Source organism: Pangasianodon hypophthalmus, chromosome 21 (genome assembly GCF_027358585.1).
Source record: "Pangasianodon hypophthalmus isolate fPanHyp1 chromosome 21, fPanHyp1.pri, whole genome shotgun sequence".
Lineage (NCBI taxonomy): Eukaryota > Metazoa > Chordata > Actinopteri > Siluriformes > Pangasiidae > Pangasianodon > Pangasianodon hypophthalmus.
Window position 1 is genome coordinate 2,875,516 of NC_069730.1, and position 23,647 is coordinate 2,899,162.

At 38.4% G+C, this 23,647-nt stretch overlaps 1 protein-coding gene across 2 annotated transcripts; it reads right to left on the reverse strand.

Moving 5' to 3' along the window:
* Nucleotides 1-3,238: 3,238 nt before the first annotated feature.
* On the reverse strand, nucleotides 3,239-22,190 carry ctdsplb (CTD (carboxy-terminal domain, RNA polymerase II, polypeptide A) small phosphatase-like b). Of its 2 annotated transcripts, XM_034314851.2 has the most exons (8): nucleotides 21,374-22,190; nucleotides 14,712-14,875; nucleotides 12,252-12,284; nucleotides 10,447-10,548; nucleotides 7,727-7,783; nucleotides 6,834-6,926; nucleotides 5,147-5,332; nucleotides 3,239-4,301 (listed from the first exon to the last, which is right to left on the reverse strand). In XM_034314851.2, the coding sequence occupies exons 1-8, from the start codon at nucleotides 21,447-21,449 to the stop codon at nucleotides 4,176-4,178; spliced, it is 837 nt and encodes a 278-aa protein (XP_034170742.1). In that variant the 5' UTR covers nucleotides 21,450-22,190; the 3' UTR covers nucleotides 3,239-4,175. The 2 variants fall into 2 exon arrangements, with proteins under 2 accessions (XP_034170742.1, XP_026796633.1); XM_026940832.3 differs by lacking the exon at nucleotides 12,252-12,284 and having other exon boundaries at nucleotides 21,374-22,188.
* Nucleotides 22,191-23,647: the final 1,457 nt, after the last annotated feature.

Here is a 23,647-nt window from a genome sequence, read left to right on the forward strand (position 1 = left end):
CAGGTTTGCATGAAATGTGGTGCTACAAACTAGGAACGATTGATTACCCAGATAGTGTCTAATACCACAAGCCACCAGAATGTCTTCAATGCACCACAGCATTGATTATACAAATCTGTGGACCTGTACTAGAGTGATGAACACCATTCTTCTTAAGATCTTCTCTCAGTAGGTGCTTTGATGATAGATAGGGACAGTGCTCTGTCTCCACCACATTGCTCCCATCACAAGTCTCCCATAGCTCAAGCCATTCAGTGAGCCCTCATGCACTGTGAATGGGGGTGGAGTCATCCTGGAAGAAACCACACCCATCAGGATAGAAATGTTTCATTTTAGGATAAAGATGATCAGTCAGAAGAACTTTGAGTTGATATGCAGTGATGTCACTCGTAAGGGGACAAGTCTAAGAGGACACAAACCATGTGAGCAGAAATAAATGCCCTCACAGCATAGCATGTACTATGTGTGTGTATGTATAATATATATATACATACACACACACACACACATTTCTGTGAGGACTTGAGGGGGTGTGGCTACACTGTACTCAATCCTAACACTTGGTGAATTAAAATTTGTTATTGAATTGTCTACATTTACACACTGATCATATAAAGCTGCCCATTGTTATGGAAGAGATATGCAAAACTGCTAGAAAGTAATTTGGTGGGCCTCAGGCCTTGTCCACATGTACATGGTATTTTTGAAAATGTACTTTTTATTCTTTTTTTTTTTTTTACTAATTTCCTTTTGAAAAAACAAAAAATTATCTGAGCACACCTACCCAGTGATGGTATAAACTGGTGAAATGTGAGGGGGGGACAAAACAGCAGTTCTAAAACAAAATAATGACCAACACAAGGATGTGTACGTGGTAATGGATTCGGGAGTAATATAGCACATACATTCTGGTGCTTAAATACGAGCGTGTTGTAATAAAACAAATCCAAGGAAAGAAGTCAGCAAGTAAAGAAATTATACATCGCAAAAAAGTAACAACCTGGTCACACAATGGGCATGCACAGGTTCACACTGTGACATAACATTTCAAAAACATACGTTTTTGACATCCACATGAAAATAATTTTAAAATGTCACTTTGGAGGGTGTGTCCTGTTCAGTGACGCAATATGGTGTGTTTTCTTGTAGACAGGAAGCCAAAACACAGAGTGGAAAAAAGGCTACATTTTAAAACTATCTGTGTACGTGTGAACATGTTCTCAGTGGTCTGATTACACATCTGCAGATGATGACACTGGACCTATATAAGACATTAACAGGAAAGCCCAAACTGAGAAACACCACCCACACTGTCATCTGAGAAGTAGGCACTATTATAGTGTCATTTGAAACGTTCCAGTTGTCAGCAGTTGGTTAATGAACGACAAAGCCAGCAGCGGATTTGTTCCTCCCACAGCTTTTCCCCCCACTGTATCAGAAGACAGTATGAGAAAGGAACTGATCCTAAAAATAGGCGAATGAATAACACTGCACCTGTGTGAGTTTCTGGGCCAAAACAAATACTTAGCATACAGAGTACTCTAGGAGGAGATCGAGTTTTGGGATTTATTATTTTTTTAAATAATTAAGCAGCGCCTAAATTAAACAGTAATGGTGTAAAAGGTCTCTTTTTTTAACCTTTAAACCCACCACACAGTGGAAAAGCTGGTCCCTTATGAACATGAGCCTGAATGTTAAAATGAAATATAAACAGGAGTCATTTCTTTTTCCTAAAAAGGTGCTTTAATATAACGTCAGAGTCTGGAAGAAAATTTGCAACAAACCATGGATCACATCATCTCGAAACATACTGCAAACGTGGCACTGCGCAGCCTCTCGTCACCGATTTTCAGAGCTGCAGTGAATGTCTACATGGCTTTCCAAATAAGAATAAAGAAAAACTTCAAAAAAAAAAAAAAGACAACCCCAAGTAAATGTAATGCTTAGCAACTCTAAATGTAACCTTGACACCATAACTAGTTGTGCCTTTAAATATTAGTGAAAAGAAAAAAAAAGAAAAAAAAACAAACAACAAGCTGGAAGAACAGCAACAATAAACAACATTCTTGACCAACACCAAAAGTGCTCCACCTCTGACACCTTGTGTAATGTGAGGGGGAAAAAAGGTCAATGATACCAATGAGGTAAAGGAAATCCATGAAAGGGCAGTGTTTTGTTTTAAATGCATGGTTTTTACACTATTTCTGAAAAGCAGAAACTACACATAGGGTTCAAATCAGGACGAAACAACAGCAGCAGGATAATTTAAAAAAAAAAAAAAAAAAAGGTGCCTATTTGAAATTAAATACTGACAGATTAGCAAACTGAAAAACTCTCTTGCATGGTGCAGAGATAGAGGAAGGGGGTGGGAGGTAGCACGAAAGAATAAATAATTGAATATGGGAAATTAATATGAACAGGTCATGCTGTAGTGTTTATAAGGCAAAAAAAAAAAAAAAAAAAACAGAAAGAGAGGTTATTGCGTGTTTGGCGGCTCTGATACGCCACTGCTCCTCTCCTAGGCACCGTGGTGAGAGAGGCTCAAAACACACACACAAACACACACACACACACACACACACACACACACACACACACACACACACACACACACACACACACACAGAGCACCCAGAGCCAAAAAGCACCTCTGCACTGCTCCAAACAAATCTGCAGATGGACCTACACTTAAACCTGCACAACCGAGAGCATGCTCTCTCTCTCTCTCTCACTCTCTCATATACACACACACACACACACACACACACCTCTCACTGCTCTGGTGTGTGAGGTACTGAAGTCTGGTGAGCCGGAGCAGCAGCAGAGTGCAGCTCGGAATGAGTTCAAACGCTAAAGCGATGAAAAATACAACATAAAGCAAAGAAACTGTTAAAAAATAAAAACAAAAAAGGGAACAGACATGTGCTGATAATCTGATAATATATAACGTAGATAGCGCAAAATATTATTCCCCTTATTAAAAATGTGGGCAAATGTGTGTGTGTGTCTAGCTGTCCTGCTTATTTTGGACGAGGAGCTTCAGACAAGTTCTAGAAAGAACAGCATCTCCGATTAAAAATATAACAAGATTATAAACTGATGCAATGACATGAAATATCAGCAAACACCTGAGGGACACGTTGGCGATTTTGTGCATCTTGTGATGATCAGGATGCGTCTCTCTCTCTCTCTCTCTCTCTCTCTCTCTCTCTCTCTCTCTATAATTAAAAGAGTAAGGGAATCTGCATGGTGACTACGTTACACCAGCTTTAAAATGCAACCTAAAAAACACAGACTAAAACTCAGCTTATCCATAACTTACTCGCAGAATTCACCAGACGAGCGCTGAAACGGCCACGATTGTCAGCATGTTCTGTACCATCACAGGACCTACACTAAAATTCAGCAACCCGGTAAAAACAAAACAAGTCTCGGCGTGAAATGATGTGGCGATCCGCCGACACGGTTTAGACAATCTGCAGTCTCCGATTGTTCCTCGTCTCACAAACCAAACTGAAGAAGCCGTAGCAGAGTGTAAAATGAATGAGTGCAAAGGCATTCCTTTGCTTTTACAAGACAAACAAATACACGTGTCTATAAAAGGATCGATGTCTATATGATGGCGTGAGTGAAAGCAAAAGAAAACAAGGACACTGATGGAGACAATTAAAAGAAAGAAAGAAACCCTCCAGCCTCAATAACACTGCCTTTAACAAAAAAATAACCTGCCTCTGTTTTTAAAGAGTAGAATTCTGAAAATCTCTGGAAATAGTTTCATGTACAAAAATGTTTTCCCAGTAAAAATGACATTCAAAAAAGGCACTTCGTTGGGTAAGCAAAGAGGAAACAAAACCCACAGTCCTTTAACGCCTGCATAGCAACAACCCAAAGATCTGGATTCTCTCGTTTCGTAAGGGAAAAGAAGGGGTTTGGCGTTTTTTGGTTTATTATTAAGCACTTAAGCAAGTGGGTCTCTTGTGAGCTGTAAAGGTCTGTAGTGGACGTTCGTCGCCATGTGGGCCACAGTCGGGGGGAGGGGGGGGGTGGTTTGGGGGCTGAGGCGTCTGCACTTCCTGTGTAGTGAGCAGTGGGCTGCTGGGAGGTGAAGTCTGCGAGAGCAGCGACGCCCTCTGCCCTCTCTGCTGTGTCTGCGTAAGGCAGAACGGTGCAGCTTGCTACCTGCCTCTGAGGTTCTGCAGAACTCCGTACACGTCCTCTTCCTTGCTCAGTCCTTCAAAGAATGGAAGCAGGTCCAGCAGCTCAGTGTCAGTCATGTCATCGAACCACGACTGCACGGGAACCTGTGGACAGAGTTAAACGCACAGAGTTAAAGGATCTGATACAGCTAACCAACAATAAGAATTCTTGTTAAAAAAAAAAAAAAAATACTAAAACTAAATTAAACTAAATAACTAAACTAAATAACTAAACTAAATGAATTTATAGCCATGTGTCACTCATGTCACAAACCTAAAAATTATGATACACTTCTTCACTAAACAAGAAAGAGCGGTGACAGTTTTTTTTTTCATAACCTGTCGGGAAACGTGAGGATCTCACTTATTCACCACTGACTGTTTCAGACAAATCTTGACACCACAGCGCTGTTGAATTCTGGATTCTGATTGGTTAAAAGTGTTGATAAATTTTCTGTAACAGCAGCTCTGACATTAGTGCGGCTGCAAATCACAGGTTTATATTAAAGCTTTTGTTCTAACACATTTTCGTTTCTATAGTAACTGCATACATAGGGACTTGTGTGGCGTACATAATCAAATTACAAAGATTTGTGGAAATGGTTGAAGTTTTCAGGGAGGAGACATTTATTTAACAAGGAACATGGAAATTGCTGTGGTGTAAGAGGAATAAAACACTTCAGGATGGTAACAGTAACACTGCTTGACTGATTATTTTCCTCTAACAGCCTGCCCCCAAGTGTTTTACTCCTTACTTTGAGACTTTTTGCCACAGCAGAGACGTGGACATGCTTAGAGCCAATCAGACTGCAGCCTTCTACCTTCCAGTAGAGTATCTGAGGCTGAGACTGCAAGAGCACTAACTAAGAATGACCTAACTAAGTAACTAATTGAGTTAGTGAGTTTAAATTGAGCGGTTGGGTCGGATTGGTGAGAGTGATGAGGCTCACCGCGTTCTCAGGGTGGAAGATGTAGGAGGCTGGAGAGTTGTCCACTATGATGACGTTGTGCAGCTCTCTGCCGAGCCGACTCAGGTCTTTGACATAGTTTCCTCTGTGGAACACGCAGGATTCACGAAAGAGCCGCGCCCGAAATACTCCCCACTGGTCCAGCAGGTCAGCCACGGGGTCAGCGTACTGCAGCACAGAAGTCAAGGGTTCATGGGGTTAGCAGAGTAGCAGGATGGCTCTGTAATACTAACAGCTGTCATATGGCTAATTTCTCCTCAGTAAGGACAGAGCACATAGGACTGGTTCATCTGCTAGTTTCTAGGAAGAACCACAAAGTGACATGCAAATCTCCTTCACAATAGTGGTTTTAGCCTCAGGGGACTTACCTGCTTCATTTAAATTAAGATAAATAAAGATCAGAAAAGCTTAGCTAATAAGCATACAGCCGTTTGACTCTCAACCTACCAGAGATTACAAAGGCAGGCTAGAGTGTCCTAGCAAACAAAGCAACTAAGAGACACGCTAGTCTACAAGCGCCAGCCTTTGACTCTTAACGACTACTGTGCCATGTACGACTAAACAAGACATACAAAAAGCAGCATCAGATACGGTAGCGGCAACAAAAGGAAACTTCACAAAGCGTCCCGACTGAAAAGAACAAGACGTGAAAGCTGGTGTAGGCTCTAGGCTCTGTGGGCTAACACGCTAACACTACCAGCGCACATTCTGTACGAGTCATGGAGGCTGGAGAGACACTTACCCATGCATTAGCGGCTAAAACAAATGCTGGCCACATAGAGACAGAAGAGGGTGGGGGAATGAGGAGGGGCAGATATTAGGAGGAAAAAAGCAGGAGAAGAGTTCACAACTCATTCACAAGCCTTCTGACATGCTTCAAGTCAAACATCACATTAAGAAGCCCTGACGCACAACGAAAAACTATACAAAAGATTAAAAATGCTAAATCAGGAATAAACCTTAGAAGAAAAAAAAAAAAGTCAGGGTGAATTTTCACGCAGTCTCACAGCACGATGATTATCATCAGAAATCTAACTTCCTATAAGGGCCTTTTTCCACTGCATAAAGCACTAAGTACAGAAACCTGCACCAGAAAATGTGGACGGTGGTACTTATCAGGTGGACCATGACCAAAAAAAAATAAAAACGTTCCAGCTGGATGGTTTTTGGGACCTTCATAAGCCTGAAACTAACCAGAACTACTGGTACTGGGGATGGAATAAGCAGCAATTTTTTAACAGACAAAAATTTTGTCTGTTAATATGCTTTGAATTTTTTTTTTCTCTCTATTTATAGTTACAAAAAGAAAAATAGTGACTGATCAGAAAAAAAATTCTGGCTCATTTGCACAGTGTTTTTATATATTTACTTGTCAACCTGCACGTTTTGTATATTTTTGTGCATCACATAAGATTTTACAATAAAAACCATAAAATAATAATCGAGCCTTTTTGTAATTTGCAGCCAATATGATCTGGTTAATATTTACTGTTCCAGTTGTTGAAAGATGAACTAGAGCCTCAGGCGTCCGTCGACTTTTTGTTTTTGAATGCGCAGCGGAAAAACGCCTGCGGGGGTAAAATGATCTTTGCACAAGCTCCTGTGTAGTGTGTATGAAGCTAAAATGTGTTATTAAGGGGTATTATGAGATGTCATGAGGCAATCGAACCTTGGCTAAGCTGGCTGTGAAGAGCACACACTCGAACAATTCTCCCATCTTCTGCAGGAACTCATCCACGTGCGGTCTCTTCAGGACGTACACCTGAAACGCAGACACACCCTTCGCTGCAACTCAGAGCAAACACACACTCAAATCCACTCAGGATGTGCATTTTACAGAAAGACTGGGACAGGGCTGACTATGCAAACACACCGCTAATGGCAGCAGGAGCGCTTCTTTGTAGATGTAAAGCTGCCACCCAGTGCAAGTAATCATGAATAGGCCAACCAGGACAGACACAGCCTATCCTGGATTACTTGAACAAGGTAGCAGCCATGATAAAGCTGCATGTCACGCTGAGCCATATATATTTTTTTTTTAATAATGGCACTCAATGGAATGTATACTGACACTTTTCCAGAACTTTCTTGTTTTGATAGCTGTTTTGTCTTCATGATGCTGTTTGTTTAGGTCTCTAACAAACTCTGGGTTCTTCCAGGAACAGGTGTATTTACACTGAGATCATGTGACACTTTAAATCACACACAGGTCAACTCCATTTAACAAATTCTATGACTTTTGTTGCACCAGAACTAATGTAGGAGTTTCACAACAATGACACAGGTGGGGTGTATACTTATGCAATTGCAACTCTTACATTTTTATTGTTAGTAAATAATCTCACAAACTACAATGATAATCGTCTCACTTCAATATTACGGGCTATATTGCAGATTAATTCAAATAAATCCAATGAAGTCCATTTTAGTTTGAGATAACACCACTACAAAATGTGTTTATATATAAATATATTGAAGGGGGTGAATATTTATGCAGAGTACTGCAAGTGTAGAAATATAATTGAGTCTTTGAAGACCTAAAGGCTCTTTTGATTACAGTACCTGATGCACTGTGCCGTCGATCTCCACCGGAACGATGAAATCAGCATTACTGATAGGCTGTGAGAAAAGAAAAAGCCATGATAACTCATTACTCATTAAATTAAAAACATCTCCATTTCCGTAATCACCTCTAAAATATCACTTTGTAAAACAGACAGTTGGAAAGGATTGGGGGAAATAAATATACTGTGAACTCGAGTGGCATGAATACTGTACATGTTGTAGTTACTGTACCAAACAGCAGGGGGCGCCTGTGTGCTTACAATATTCAGAAATATTAATGAGGATAAAAATAATACAAAATGGAACTGCTGTAATGCAATAAACTATACAGTATATATCTTCATTATCTTGCTGAAAGCAATACAATATTTTGCAGTGCAGGACTTCTCAGAATGCCGGATTATTTAAAGCAGAATTCAAGACTGCACATGCCCTGTAACTATTTGCCTCCTGGACAGTTTTGACTTTCGTCTTAAATTATCTGCCAAGTCGAGGAATCTCCCTTCCTAAAATACCTGTTTAGTCACCGCTACCATCAGCCTCTCCTCAGTGTTCTTTTCACCGGGATTAACTAAATGACTACGGAGGATTAAAGGCCCAGACAAATTTAATCTGAACAAATCGAGCTAAAGTCGGTGATTCGCTCAGAGGCTTCCGCTGACCTCTGCTGTACTCAAACACTAGAGCTCAGAGTTCACGCATACCGAGAGCAGGATGAAAAGTTTATATCGCACTAGAGGCTGCAGTGATGACGCTCTTAATTCTCTGCAACCTTTTCATCACAGCAGGCATACAGAGGATCGATCACCTACATTTACCCCAAACTCCACTTCATGGGTCATTTCAGCAGCACACACGAGTTAGTGAAATGTTTGTACAAGCAGAAATGATCAGACTTGCTCAGACGATCGATCAGAACAGATGGCTGTGTCACTGCACTTGAAGATACTGGTGTTGATTAAAGACAAATATCTAACACATGATATGAGGGTGAGTCAAATAAAAAGCTTAAAAGTACAACAAATGAGAATTGATTCCAACTGTTTTTCTAGATGAATCCAGACACTTGGTAAGCTCAGGAACACTCGCACTGAAGAGAAAAATGTCACTTTTGTGACATCTATTTGCAATAAACAATGCAATTTTATTTATTTAATTATTTAAAAAATTAAGATTTCCATTTGACTCACTCTCGTAAATACTAAACTGAGTTTAGCCAGCTGCAATAATAATCTAAATCTGTACACGCATGTGCGGACTATTTTTTCCTCTTCTATTTTTGTTTCCTCTTCCTTTTCTTTCCTTCCTTTTTTTTCTCTCAATCCCTCAACAGTGGTTTTAACAGTCCAAAAGAATGTAACTTTATTGTATCATGTTTTTGCAGATTTTGCTCGACATATCCAGATTGACATATTTGCGCAACATATTGCCGTTCGTTCCTGACTTTTTGGACACCCTGTACATTGAAACCCAAAAAGCTAAACTATTCCTGTAAAGCAAGCAAGCGGAAAAAAGGAATCTAGAGAGTTTGAATTTCACTCCAAGGGCCACACCATGCACACCAAGAACCGTTTATGAAGACGAGGTGGACAAATCGGTAGCCCAGGCATCCGACACAAGCAGAGTTCATGTCTGGACTATTAGTGTTTTATTATTAGTTGCCTGGCAGACAAGTACGTTAAATTATTTGTAGACATATTAACAGATACAAAGCTGTTTTTTCCCCTCATTCACCACCCTATTGACTTTCACAAAGCAAATTTTTTAAGGTTTTTTTAATATGTGTTTAAACTGGAAGACGTTCTAGTTGCACCATGTATTTCATGTTGGAGCGATACAGTCATAGCAACACAGTCATTTATATTTCCATTTTTAAAAGAAAAATAAACATATATAAATATAATTTAAATCGATTTTACACATTTATAGAATTTTCACATTATTTAACAAGTTATCGCATTTATCTTCAATATCATGCAGCCCTAGCGCACACTAAAATGAAGAAATTATTTTACTAGCTGGATAAAACATTAAACTGTGATCAACCTGAGCATAATACAAACAGAGCAAACTTTTTGTCACATGTTGAGAAAAATAAAGAGCATCACAGACGTTACTACACTACACTGAACTCTGCTGATTTATTTATTTATAAACTCTCATTGCAGTATTTACACTCACATTTATGTGCAATATCAGTGTGCAATATTTTAATGTGCAATACCATCACACTACTGGCAAGCTACACTATTCTCAACCAACCTGTACTTATGTGTATACACCCCTCTCCTTTTTTGTTTTGTGTTAGGATTTTTGCTTTAGCACTATTTAAGCCATTTATGTACAGAATAGTTTTTAATCTATCTTGTTCTTGTGTGCATACTCTTTCTGTACTGTACCCCTGCTGTTGCTAAATGCAATTTCCCCACTGCGGGACAAAGAAAGGAATATCTTACTCTTACTTACTCTTACTTACTTATTAGGTGAGGAGGAAGACAACGGCTACGCACCAGCCTCCTCTCTCCCCACTCCCAGAGTGTCCACTTATTTTCATTACTCAGAATTAATGCATTTAACTAGATAACTAGATAACTAGCTCGGGGTTAAATTTCATTAGCCTGTGGGTTCCCAGGCAACCAAAACACGAGACAGTGAAGCACTGGGATGGGCCAGCTAATAAAGTTACAATTTTGGCCAGACGAAACGAATAAAGCTACCTTAAATGAACTGTGCACCAGAGTCTCGTCCAGGTCTATCACCACACACTTCTTTCCGTAGTCGTTGATGTTCACCTCGGGGAGGAGGTATTTCTCTGGAGGCTGGAAAGACAGAACACAGGATGAGGATGAGGATGAGTGTCCTGGGAAGGGAGAGGGTGTTAAGAGAGAAACTTCTGAAGCTGCAGTAGCTTGAGGTGGATGTTAAAATGTTAAAATGTCAAAAGGAATGCATTCAGCAGCAACATTCCAGCTCTACACCACAGATTCCACAGAAAAGGTCACACGCAAACAGGAGATGACGGTGGGTCAAACGGATGCGGTGCGATCATGTGACGGTGATCCTATGCTTTCTCAGTGTATATACGTATTCTGTCAGAAAATATTCACTAATCAGCATGTCCGAGCTCTGGAGGGCAAACATGAGAAACTTCCTGCGTATACCGCAGCATGCTAAGAAAATAAATCACTCCTCTATTCCAGCCTGGTATTTTATTAGGGAAACGGACTGAGAGACGCTGCTGTAAAACTTCGGCTTGGATTAATCACCAGCGAAACACTGCATAAGAGCAACATTAACTCCAATTACGCAGCAGGGGTGCGCGATATTTAAAATTTAGATATTTAAAAAAAAATCTAAAATAGAGTTACAAAAAAAATGACAATTTTACAGATTTTTAAAAATGTTTAACAAGAAATCAGCCGCTTCTAATCAGTTTTACAAAAAAATAAATAAATAAATCTGCAAATTATTAACCTTTTACAGTTTTAGAGGTTTAACACAGCACAGAACTTAGAAGTTTGAAAAAGAAATTTAAGCAAAAAAAAAAAAAAAAAAAAAAAGGAAGTTAAAACTACATTTAATAAAGCTGCTTCTGCTAAGTTTGGTAAAAAAAAAAAAAAAAAAAAAAAGCTAAAATGGTAAAAATGCTAACCTATTACAATTTTAAAGATTTAAAACTTTTCAAACTAAACTTTAACAACATATCAACTGATCAGTTTGTAAAGAAAATCTGTAAAAATGTTAATATTACAAATTTTAAAAATAAATAAAAAAAACAGCATTTTAACGGCAAAGCTGCTTCTGGTCATATTTAGAAACAAAATCTGTAAATATTTAAAAATTTTTAAGATTTAAATTTGTACACAATTTTAACAACTACTTCCAATCAATTTGTAAAAAAAAAAAAAAAAAAAAAACTTAAAATAGCAATCTTCAGTTTGTAAAAATCAGTTTGTAATTGATATTAAAAAAACAACAAAATGTTTTTAAGAAAATTTTTTAAAAATTAAAAAAGATATCACGATATCTCAGAAAATGTATCTCAGAAAAGCGCACTGCGGTATATCAATATTGTGATAAATTATCATCACGAGCCCTAATACGCACAAAAGAAGAACACTACTCCATTGTGTTAACGTGTTTTTTTTTTACTCTGTGTCTCATAACGTGAGAGTCTGGTATGCGAGAACATAAAGCCCTAATACAGCCTACGCCTTCTTCTTCTTCTTTTTTTTAAAGGAAAAAAAAATCCTTGACCCAGGAAGTGTTGTCAGAAACATTCCAGTCAGCGCAGCGATGTTGGAAATGTAGCGCAGCACGTGCAGAGTCCAAAGCAAACAGGAAGTAGATTGGTGAAAGGAACTAAGCACCAGAGCCAGCGCAGAAAAAAAAAACAAACCAAAAAAAAACCCTGAAGCGCTTCGGTCCCTCGGCATGCAAAAAATAAATTAATAAATAAAATTTAAAAAAAAAAAAAATAAACACACACAAGCATGAGGAACAGAAAAGGGGTAATACATACACCGGGCACAGGGATGACCTCAGCCTGCTCACACTGGGCCACGACACACCGGGAGAGATGAAGACAGAGAGAATACACAAACACAGGACAGGGTGAGGGGATACAACAAACACACAACACGTTCCAGTGCATAGAGATAACAATGAGGCTGAAATGGAGAACACACACACACACACACACACACACACACACAACAAAACTGAAAGTGGAAAAAGGGGCAGGGCGGTCTGGGCGTTGAAGGTACCTTTAAGATGTCATCTAATTTCAGTCCAGAAAAGCAACAGCAATGGATTTAGTTAATACACCATTTAACTCGACGGCTGAAACTCATCTCACACACGTGTTCTACGAGACTACTTCACTTTAAAGTGACAGATCAAAAGAAACATGTGCTTAAAACAAACAGAAAGCTATTCAAAGTGTCACTCCAAATGCAGTCCATCAGCCGACGTGTCTGTAGTTTATTGTAATGATTTGGTTTGGAGCTCTGAGGTGAACTCAGACCAGTGAGGGTCTGTGCATGACTACATCACACACTCGCCTCAAAACGTGTGGAGTAATCTCACACACTCGCCTCAAAACGTGTGGAGTAATCTCACACACTCGCCTCAAAACGTGTGGAGTAATCTCTCACACACGCCTCAAAACGTGTGGAGTAATCTCACACACTCGCCTCAAAACGTGTGGAGTAATCTCACACACACGCCTCAAAACGTGTGGAGTAATCTCACACACACGCCTCAAAACGTGTGGAGTAATCTCACACACTCGCCTCAAAACGTGTGGAGTAATCTCACACACTCGCCTCAAAACGTGTGGAGTAATCTCACACACTCGCCTCAAAACGTGTGGAGTAATCTCACACACGCGCCTCAAAACGTGTGGAGTAATCTCACACACTCGCCTCAAAACGTGTGGAGTAATCTCACACACTCGCCTCAAAACGTGTGGAGTAATCTCACACACGCGCCTCAAAACGTGTGGAGTAATCTCACACACACGCCTCAAAACGTGTGGAGTAATCTCACACACGCGCCTCAAAACGTGTGGAGTAATCTCACACACGCGCCTCAAAACGTGTGGAGTAATCTCACACACTCGCCTCAAAACGTGTGGAGTAATCTCACACACTCGCCTCAAAACGTGTGGAGTAATCTCACACACTCGCCTCAAAACGTGTGGAGTAATCTCACACACACGCCTCAAAACGTGTGGAGTAATCTCACACACTCGCCTCAAAACGTGTGGAGTAATCTCACACACACGCCTCAAAACGTGTGGAGTAATCTCACACACTCGCCTCAAAACGTGTGGAGTAATCTCACACACTCGCCTCAAAACGTGTGGAGTAATCTCACACACTCGCCTCAAAACGTGTGGAGTAATCTCACACACACGCCTCAAAACGTGTGGAGTAATCTCACACACACGCCTCAAAACGTGTGGAGTAATCTCACACACTCGCCTCAAAACGTGTGGAGTAATCTCACACACACACTCACGTCTCGGATTTCTGACTCTGAAACACAGTCACAGCTTTTTTTTTTTTTTTAATCTTGAAGCCTAATCACTTTCTTCCTCAGGAAGACATTTACAGTAAACATATATACATGTAATAATTATAGCTCAAAGTGGCCAGTACAAATTATTTCATTTATACTGACTTATTCTGATATTACATAAAACTGATCATCATCATCATCATCATCATCCTTGCCTCAAAATAAACAAACAGATTATTTAAAAAAAAACACAACCATTTATATTTATAATAAATTCTTTTTATTGCTATTAATTTATTTAATATTATTATTATTATTATTATTATTATTATTATTAATTTTACTTGACTCAAAAGAAATAAAGAAATTAAGCTATTTAATTATTTAAAAAACACAACAAAAATATCTACTTATTATTATTTTATTTATTTATTTTGAGGCAAGTGTGATAAGTATATTATAATACTCTTTATAGCTGAGAAAATTAACATGTGCATTATTATTGTTATTATTTTACTTGCCTCAAAATAAAGAAATTAATTATTAAAAAAACAACAATTATAATGTTTAGAAATTGTATTTATTTATTTATAGACAAGTGTGATAATTTATTTAAAAAACTAATAAATGAATAACAAACAAAAACAACTAATTTTATTAGTAATAAAATCTAGAAACTTTTAACAAACAACAACATAAATTAGTTCTTCTTCTTTTTCTTCTTCTTCTTCTTCTTCTTATTATTATTAATTGAATGTCTTTTGAGGTAAGTGTGCAATGATTTAGACATAATTAATTGTCATTTGTAAAATATTAAATTGGCAGCTCAGAGCTTCTTCTTACTCAAGAAGTAAAATTGTCCTGGCTGATAAACTGTAGTCAATGATAAACCTGTGTGTGTGTGTGTGTGTGTGTGTGTGTGTGTGTGTGTGTGTGTGTGCGCGCTCCTCTCTCTCACCTTCGGTGGCGCTCCGTTCTCCTCCACGGGCGGAGGCAGAGGGCTGCTGGTGTTGTTGTTGGTGCTGGCTGGAGGATCGGCTTCATAACTCCGCAGGCAGCAGAAGAAGGAGCTGAATAAACTGCGGTGGCTTTTCTTCTTCAGGCTGCTGCTGGACAGCGAAACTGGACCAGGAGAAAAAAACGCCACAAAATACATTACGGGGAAGAATTTATGGGAATAAAGATAACAATAGGTACGGAAAAAAACACTTGGGTGAACGGTGTTACAGGAAATTAATCACTGATGGGTTTGATGTTGATGAAGCGAAGTTATTGTACATGAAGTTGATTATTTTTCTTTAACAGCATGACCTGAAGTGGTTTATTCCTCACAGCAACTTGCCAAATGCTGATAATTTTTTATCCATTAAAAGAACGACATGTTGCACTTTTTCTCTATTTATAGTTACATTCCTGTAATCGCCTACGTTATAACAGATATTAACCTCACCATTCTATCCTTTTCTCACTCTCAAGGTTAATTATACCAAAAAAATCAACTTGACGAGAAACCGCAAAGCGCAAACTCCTCTGTACTGAAGACTGTTACACAGCGCTGACACTGGAGACTCCTTCCATATGTGTTAAATAAACATCTCCTTCCAGAAAAATTCACCATATCAACAACTATACATTTTTATCACATTATTATTTAATTAAAAAAAAAAATCATCAACACCTTCCAACCAATCAGAATTGAGAATTCAACAGCGATGTCATTTAACAGACATTACGCAATGTGTAAATAAGATTCAGTCGAATAATTCAGTTTAAAGATGCTCAGTTTGTCACACAGGACTCCTCAGTTCAGCTTATTGGTGCACTCGAGTGTAGAAAAGTCAACATTATGGTGTCTTTGGAACAAATATCCGAGTTTCCAAACTTGGCTAAACTTTAATAAGAGATTTAAAGGTTTAACAGATGAACGTGACTGAAAGATTTTAAAATGCACAGGACACTGCTTCATTAAAACAGGATATAGCAGCTACGGGAAATAGATGATGCATTACAGCAGCACGTGTACATGTCACGTAATAATGAAAATGTCTTTCTTTTCAACAGCACACAAGTGGCACTAAAGGTTACTCTCCGTCCTAACGTCATGTAAAGATACATGAGAGGACGTGTGCTATAAACATAAAAAAAAATTAAGCAGCTAAGTGGTGCTTGGCGATATGAAAGTTTACACTACCATCCTGCGCTTTTTTTTTTCTTGGACTAAGAACAAATTCACAGTCCGGTGTGGCGAGATGCCATCCGAGTCACTCGTGGCTCTCTCTCTCTCTCTCTCTCTCTCTCTCTCTCCTACACTAATAATAATCTCGTGCATACCAGAGCCGCAGCGAGCGCTCCAAACGCCGACACCGAGGTCACTGATGAGAGAATGCCCTTTTAAAAATAGGGACAGGAGAGTGAAGGGGGAGGTGAGAAAAATGGAGAAAATGAAATGAGAGACCCTCTCTTCCTGACTCCACCCTGTCGTCTATGGGCCTCCTGCTCCATTTTAAGGGCACGCTGGTATTTCGTTTCTTTTCCGGACAGAAAGAGAGAAGGCTCCGGTGTGCGGAGAGCACGCGAGAGATAGAGAAAAGAGAGCGAAAGAGAAAAAGAGAAGGAGGCAGCAACAAATGAAGGAGGGGTCAAAAGGTTCACACAGCCAATAGGAATGCTGGATTCCTCTCCTGCCCATTTGGTGGAAACAACTCGGATGACTTTCAGAAAAAAAATATTACAGCAATCCGTTCAAAGGCTTCAAAACTAGGATGCAATCAAATCTTATGTTTACGAGCACACAATTACCATAAACATTATTTATTATATTTTTTAAAAATATATTTTAATAAATATTGATTCAGAAAATAAGTACTTCAAACTGAAAAGAGATAAAATGTTAAGAATCTGTACAATTGTATTCATTTAAAAAAAAGATTTTTATTATAAACAACCTTTGCATATTGTTTGTCCATGAAACTGTATAGTGGACATTTAAACCTCAACCCCAAACGTTTTTCCGTTACTATGACCAATGTTACAGCTTTGACATTTGTACAAGATTTTCTATTTTTACATACGACTAAAAAAAGTCTTTAAATGCTGTTTACATTATAATGATCTTGTGTTTGAGTCTGAATTCATTTTCTGAAAAGACTCATACAACACTCACTCAGATTTGTCCAAAATAACAACCCATATTTCTCTCTAATTTGGTCAGCCAGCTCTCCTCATCTGGCATAGTTTCAAACTTCGTGTCACTGCAGCACTCTGAGCAAAGTGCTATCTGCCCTCTTCCTCATACACGATCTCCCAGATGCCTACGATTGAGCAGTGTCGCTGTGATTGACAGGAGACAGGGAGTATGCTCCTCCCACTCAGAAAGCATGACCAATTTTGCTCTCGGCCACAGACAGCTTTGGCATCGTCGGGATTCGAACCCACGATCTTCTGATAAACACTTTTCTGTCACACCACTTCCCAAATAAATCAGAAGAGTGCACGCTGAATACAGCTAAAAACTTCTGCAACTGAATATCAACATGTTCCTGACGTGACACATAAAACAATTTGATCAATAAACATCACGGAACAAACCGAAGTTTCACAGAACACGCATGAAAAATCTCAACAAAGTACGTGAAGTGTGTCAGCGAGAGATTATATTTCCTTCAGTTAGTGTTTAGCCTTAAGGGTTTGTTGAACACACACACACACACACACACACACACACACACACACACACACACACAGAGCAATAGATGGAGGTCTATTCAAATTTGATCAACTCTATATCCTGATATCTTCACCTTTCTGCTCTCCACATCACTAATACGGCCGAATGCCAAATTACTGGCACCCTTCTTAAAACCACAAGTGCGATTTACACACTTAAAACACATGATAATGCTGTACATCTAACTTTCACTCCCTGCAAAACAGTGCTTTCAAAATTATTGGCACCCCACCCTGGAGAGAACAAAACATCACTAAGCCTAATCCTGTAATATCTATTAAGGTTAGAGAGACCTTTATAAAAGATCATGAACGTTCCTCTGTAAATAATTTCTCTATTTTTACGTTTGTGCACGTGGACGTTCTCTACAAATTCAGACCAAAGGTTTTCAAAAAGCTTCAAAACATATACTACAGTGGGTATGAGGGATTTTTAAAATAACAACGACATGCCAACAGTCTTCCTGGCCAAAGTGTTCGATTTTGGTCTCATTGGACCACAACGCACAGTTCCAAACATAGTTCTAATATTTGTTTTTCCCCAAGGAGGATTTAACGGCGTACATTTTGAAATATTTTAAGGGATAACAGTGCCACATGTTTTGGAAAGAAACACTAGAACTTGTTATAAGAATGACTCGTTAGAGGAAAGCAGGTTCTCAAATTAGTGCAAAATTCCAACCCTTGTATGTAACGTTTCTTTAATACAAACATTTTCACCCGTTCTCTCCAGAACGGTGCCAATAAATCTAGAGTCGACTAAATACCTCGCGACGCGACTCGCAGCATCGACAGAATTACGACATGTTACTGAACACGGTCACATACACGACACACTTTCCACTTAGAACCTTAGAAAAAGGTTTTTCTACTTAAAACCTTCTCTGAGTGACTTATTATTAAAAAAAAAAAAAAAAAAGTAAAATTAACTATTAAACTATTTAGAAGTATAAAGGTTAAGTTAGGAAATCAGAAATCTTGCCTAATTAAAATTTTTCTTAATGTTTGTTCCACAAAGCACTCTGCATCACTGGTCCTGTCTTTTATTAAATTTTTATCCAGTGATGAAAATTAGTGGATTATTCCATCTTCTTTAACAACAACCAAAAAAAAAGCCCTGTTTAATAAATGTGTCTTGAAACCTTACAAGGCTATGTTTACTATCTTTCCTGATGAGACAGAAACGCTGAAACAACTAATGAAATAAATACTATAATATTATACCTGTTGAAACTCGTGATAGATCGTATAACTAATTACCAACACGTTTACTACGATCAGCGTGAACACAGATATGTTACACACGACTCAGAAAACCTCAGCGTGCAGGATCCTGACCTCTGATCTCCGCCTGAATGAAAAACACAGCTGTCCAAGAGGTCAAAGGTGAAAGCCTTGAAGTGTTCGCTGCTCAATTCGTCAGAGAGATCCGACGCCCGGATCCAATGCCATCGGCCCTGTTACTTTTCACCACGGATAGTTGAGCGTAAACACGTCCGGTTTTATGTAAGGTGCAGACCTGTCATTACGGCGGAACTGAGCGAACCTCAAATGCAGGGTTGCACTTCCACAGATAACATGTAACCGAAAAGGGAAAAAAAAAAACACAGGGTGTAACTTTTTTTAATACAAAACTGTGAGTTTTGAAAGCACAGAAAATGCCATTAATCTAGGATTGAGATTTAACACGTCGTAAGTGCTCATGAGGGTTGTTATGTTGTCACATTCGCACGGTTACGTCACTGCTGACTTTTTCGTAACATTGATTAAAATGAGTTTCTGAATTTTCTGTTACACCCCAAACTCTCACAACTCGCTCGCTCTGGACTCACCACACGGACGCAACTGCGCTGTCTGTGTTTAATCCACTACGCGTTACAGCGCTGCCTCTGCTGTCACTCCTCACGTCTTATAACTTTATCACACGACAGCTATCAAACTCACAGAACAGCACGGTACGTCTGACTACAACTAAACCAAACAACCTGAACCTGTTTCCGGCTCCAACACGTCGCTTTTCCTCACAGCCGCTCGCTCTCTCTCTCTCGCTCTCTCTCTCGCTCTCTTAGCGCATAACAACAACATGATAAATACTGACAGTGAAACAGATTTTATAGAAAAGTCTCTCAAAAATAGCTTTGAGTCTGAGGAACAATTAAAGGATTTGAGCTTTTTGTTTGTCTCTCACACACACACACACACACACACACACACACACACATGCAAGGATTTGTTAATAAATATTTTCCCTTAATTTTCACCATCGTCTTGTGTTTCTTTTTAAATAGTCGATTTGTACTGTGATATTTTTAGACTAGGTTCTCATACAGGGACAATTTTTTAACGTTATGCATTAAACATGATTAAAAGCAACGCTATGACCTCAGTGACTTTCCCGTACAGTCAGAGAGAATAAACTTAACACTTATCAATCCTTAAAACGCAACCACAGCAGCATCCGCCGGTTTACCCATAAATTCTCTTTCTTATAGAAATAAACATGAGCAGGAGATAACTCGTTATTTATTACTCAGTGTTCACTCCGGATAGTTACGCTACTCAGCTATACAGTCACATGAACGTTTCGTGTATACGTCACATCAGTGATATAACCAGACAGTGATTTTTTTTAAATTCTTCACCTTTATCAATGCTTTGTTTATGGTTATTAGTAAGGGCGGGGCGATACGACGAAAATATCATATCGCGATTCTCAAAGGCGTTTCAGTGATTCACGACGTGCATCACGATACAGCTGCAGGTCCGCGCACTATTTCCCAGCAATACAGTCGCGTTGCATTTATATATAATAAAAATAAAGAAATAAATAATTTTTTAAAAAATAAACTGTTCAATTCTTTATTTAATGTCTGAAAAAAATACATTTTTAAGTATTTAAAAAATAACAGTTATTTATTAATAAATAAATAAATAAATAAATAAATGTCACAACAAAAAAGAGAAAAAATAAAATCTGCAAAAACTATGATATTTTACTTAAAAAAAATTTATTTTATTTTTAAAAATAACATTTTTATTTTCAGAAAATGAATGCATAATGGTAGAAAGGGGAAAAAATTATGGTTTGGATATCAGAAAAATAGATTGAATTATGTAATAAAACGGAAAAGACTGGAATTCGGGTCGGAAAACTTTACATTTTTTATATGAAGGGACTTGATCGTAATTTTTGTTAGGATTCATTTTTATTCATTCTTTTATTTTTGCAATGCAAGCAATTATTGCGTGTGTGAAAGCTGAGGTTTTGTCTAAGTTCAGTTTGTTTTTTTATCAGATGGTTATTGATATCAGCTGATAATCAGGTGGTGCTGCACCATCACTAGTTTTAACATTTTTAAATAAAAAACATATCATGACACCCACGATATCTCAAAAAACAAGTGTATCGTGTTAGAATATCGCGATATCGATATTGTTGTCATATCGCACAGCCCTGAACTGAAGCAGTTTAATCCGAAAAATATCTCGGCAATGTTTCAGCTTGGACCTGATGTGCTTTATGAGGTAATAAAAACCGCTTTGCCTCAAAATAAATAAATAAATACTATTATTATTGAAATAAACAGAATATTGTTTGAAAAGTTTGTTTATGAAATAAATTTATACAGAAAACTACAGTTAATTTGGTCTTTTTCTGGAGAAATGTTTGAGTTATAGAGTGCATGCATGAAGTCTTGTGTGCGCTAAAGATACAATAAATAGTTAAATATTGTTAAATAACAAACTAATAACACTGAAGTTGAAGGAATAATCCGCTCAGTGAGTAAATAACCTGCAGCTCGGAGCCCACAGCTAGCTAACACGGTTAGCTTAGCATAGCGCGCGCACACACACACACACACACACAAACACACACACAAACTCAAATCTTACCTTTTTCAGGATTTGATGATAGGATCTCCTCCTCCTTTGGATTAGTAACTTGCGTTATGATGGACGTGTTGTCCATGGAAACGACAGGTTCTTCCTGTTTCCTAAGCTAAGCTAAGCTAAGCTAGTTATAACGTTATTTTCTCCACTCCGAGTGCGTAGACGTAGCTAGGAAAAAAAAAAAGGGGCGAATCCTGAAAGCAAAAAGCGGACTGGCGAAGCGAGTCCTGAGGAGATTTCCTTTCTAATAAACCATTTCTCTAGTCCACTAACCCTGACGTGCACTGATTAGCTAGCTAACTAGCTGCCTAGTAGTAGTAGTTGTTGTTGTTTTTTAGTTGAGTCGCGAGCTAGCAAAGCGGCGTTGTTATGGAGTGAGCGAAGTCGCGCGCGCGCTGCTTTAGCTATCCCTCAAACCCTGTGTTATTAGACTGAAATTGAGTCATTTAAAAAGCTTAAATAGTATCCCACATAAAAAAAATGTTCGTCTAAGCTTTATATATATAGAGATATCTATAAACGCTCTGTTGCTTTATTACTAGCTAGTTAGCTAACTAGTTAGAGCTTCGCTGCTAGTTACAAACTGCGAGTTTACCATTTACCACGAACCCCAGAAACATGGACCGGTCCAAAAAAAAAACAGAAAGGGGGGATTCCGGTGATCAGGACCAATATAATAAGTCAGGTGATCATCAAAGCTGTTATTGCAGTGTCCGTGTTTTCAGTATTCTCCTTCCAATATGGTGGCGGCGAGTGTTTAAAATTCAGCAGATGCATCTCAGACCCAGCAGGAGGAGGTGGGAGTTTCTAGGAACCCCCTCCCCTCGGAGCAAAAATAAAAGCATGCCGAGCATAACATAAGAGCCGCCGCCTCCTCCAAGGACTTTTACGACACCTCTAAGCAAAACGTTAGCTTTTGTGTGTGTGTGTGTGTGTGTGTGTGTGTGAGTGTGTGTGTGTTTTTAAAGATATGTATGAAGCAATTAAAAAACACTTGCAATACTGGTTAGTGTTAATCTTTCAGTCTCTCGACTTTTCTATCCGAATATCAAGCCACGTGCGATAAAAGAATTAGTTTACACGCAATTTGATGGTGTAAGGTTTCACTGACAAATCACAAAACATCTGTATGAAGTATTAAGTATGAAAACATGAGTTTTAAATGCTCAGAAATGACCGAAAATATGGCCAAGTCCTTTTATTTTATTTTTTTCTTTTGACGGGGGATTTCCTTGCAGTAAACTTAGATATGTGGAAATGTCGCCCTCTAGCGGTTAAAAGATGTTATAGCAACTGTGTTCCTGGGCGCACTGCGCATGCGCCATAAACTCTATGTAACCAACAGTGTGAAATACAGTATATCATTAATATCTGTTAGTAGTAATTCTTCATATCCTGAATATATTAATATCTATCCTTAACATCGATTATGGAGAGTATAACATTTAATATACTTACATTCCTGTTAATACACCCATATTTTATATATTTTTATATGAAAATATATGCACAGAGCACCTTACTTACCTACCAACTCAGGGACTGTAGCAAAAATATTATAAAAATATTTTTATATTTGTATATATTATATACATTACATTTTGTTATGTATATTTTTCTTTGCGTCTTCTTCTTCTTGTTCTTCTTCTTCTTCTTTTTTTTTTTAGGGAGACGTGCAAAGTAAGAATTTCATTGTATGGTCTAAACTGTTGTGTTTTCACCGTGCATATGACAATGAACCTCTTGAATCTTGAATATTTATAAATATTTATTATATATGTTAGCTATTTCACTGCATCCCCCTCAGCGTTGTTCTGTACATACGGCTGTATATATCTGCTCTTTATTCCACATATATTCCATACTTTTCCTGCCTTCTATCTTTTATATACTTTATATTATGTTTTTCTTTTTCTACTTGTATGCAAGTAAATTCTGTTTTTATGTCACCGGACAGTCGTAAAAAGCATTTCACTGTACGCTGCACTGCATATGGTTGTGTGTGACCAATAAAATTTAAACTTTTATTATCCTTGCTATACTATATGGCCCAAAGTATGTGGACACCTGAACATCACACCCATATGTGGTTCTTCCCCAAACTGTTGCCCGCAAAGTCGGAAGCACACAGTTATATAGAATGTCTTTACATTGCTGTAGCTTTACAGTTTCCCTTCACTGGAACTAAGAGGCCCAAACATGTTCCAGCATGACAATGCTCCTGTGCACAAAGCGTGGAAAAATTCGAGAGTGTCCTGCACAGAGCCCTGACCTCAA

Coding starts and splice junctions, on each gene's coding strand:
- ctdsplb (XM_034314851.2), bottom strand. CDS start 21,449: ATGGACAACACGTCCATCATAACGCAAGTTACTAATCCAAAGGAGGAG. Junction 7,784..10,446: donor TGGTGCACAGTTCATTTAAG/GTAGCTTTATTC, acceptor CTTTTCTCACAG/CCTATCAGTAATGCTGATTT. Junction 6,927..7,726: donor TCGACGGCACAGTGCATCAG/GTACTGTAATCA, acceptor TCTGCGTTTCAG/GTGTACGTCCTGAAGAGACC.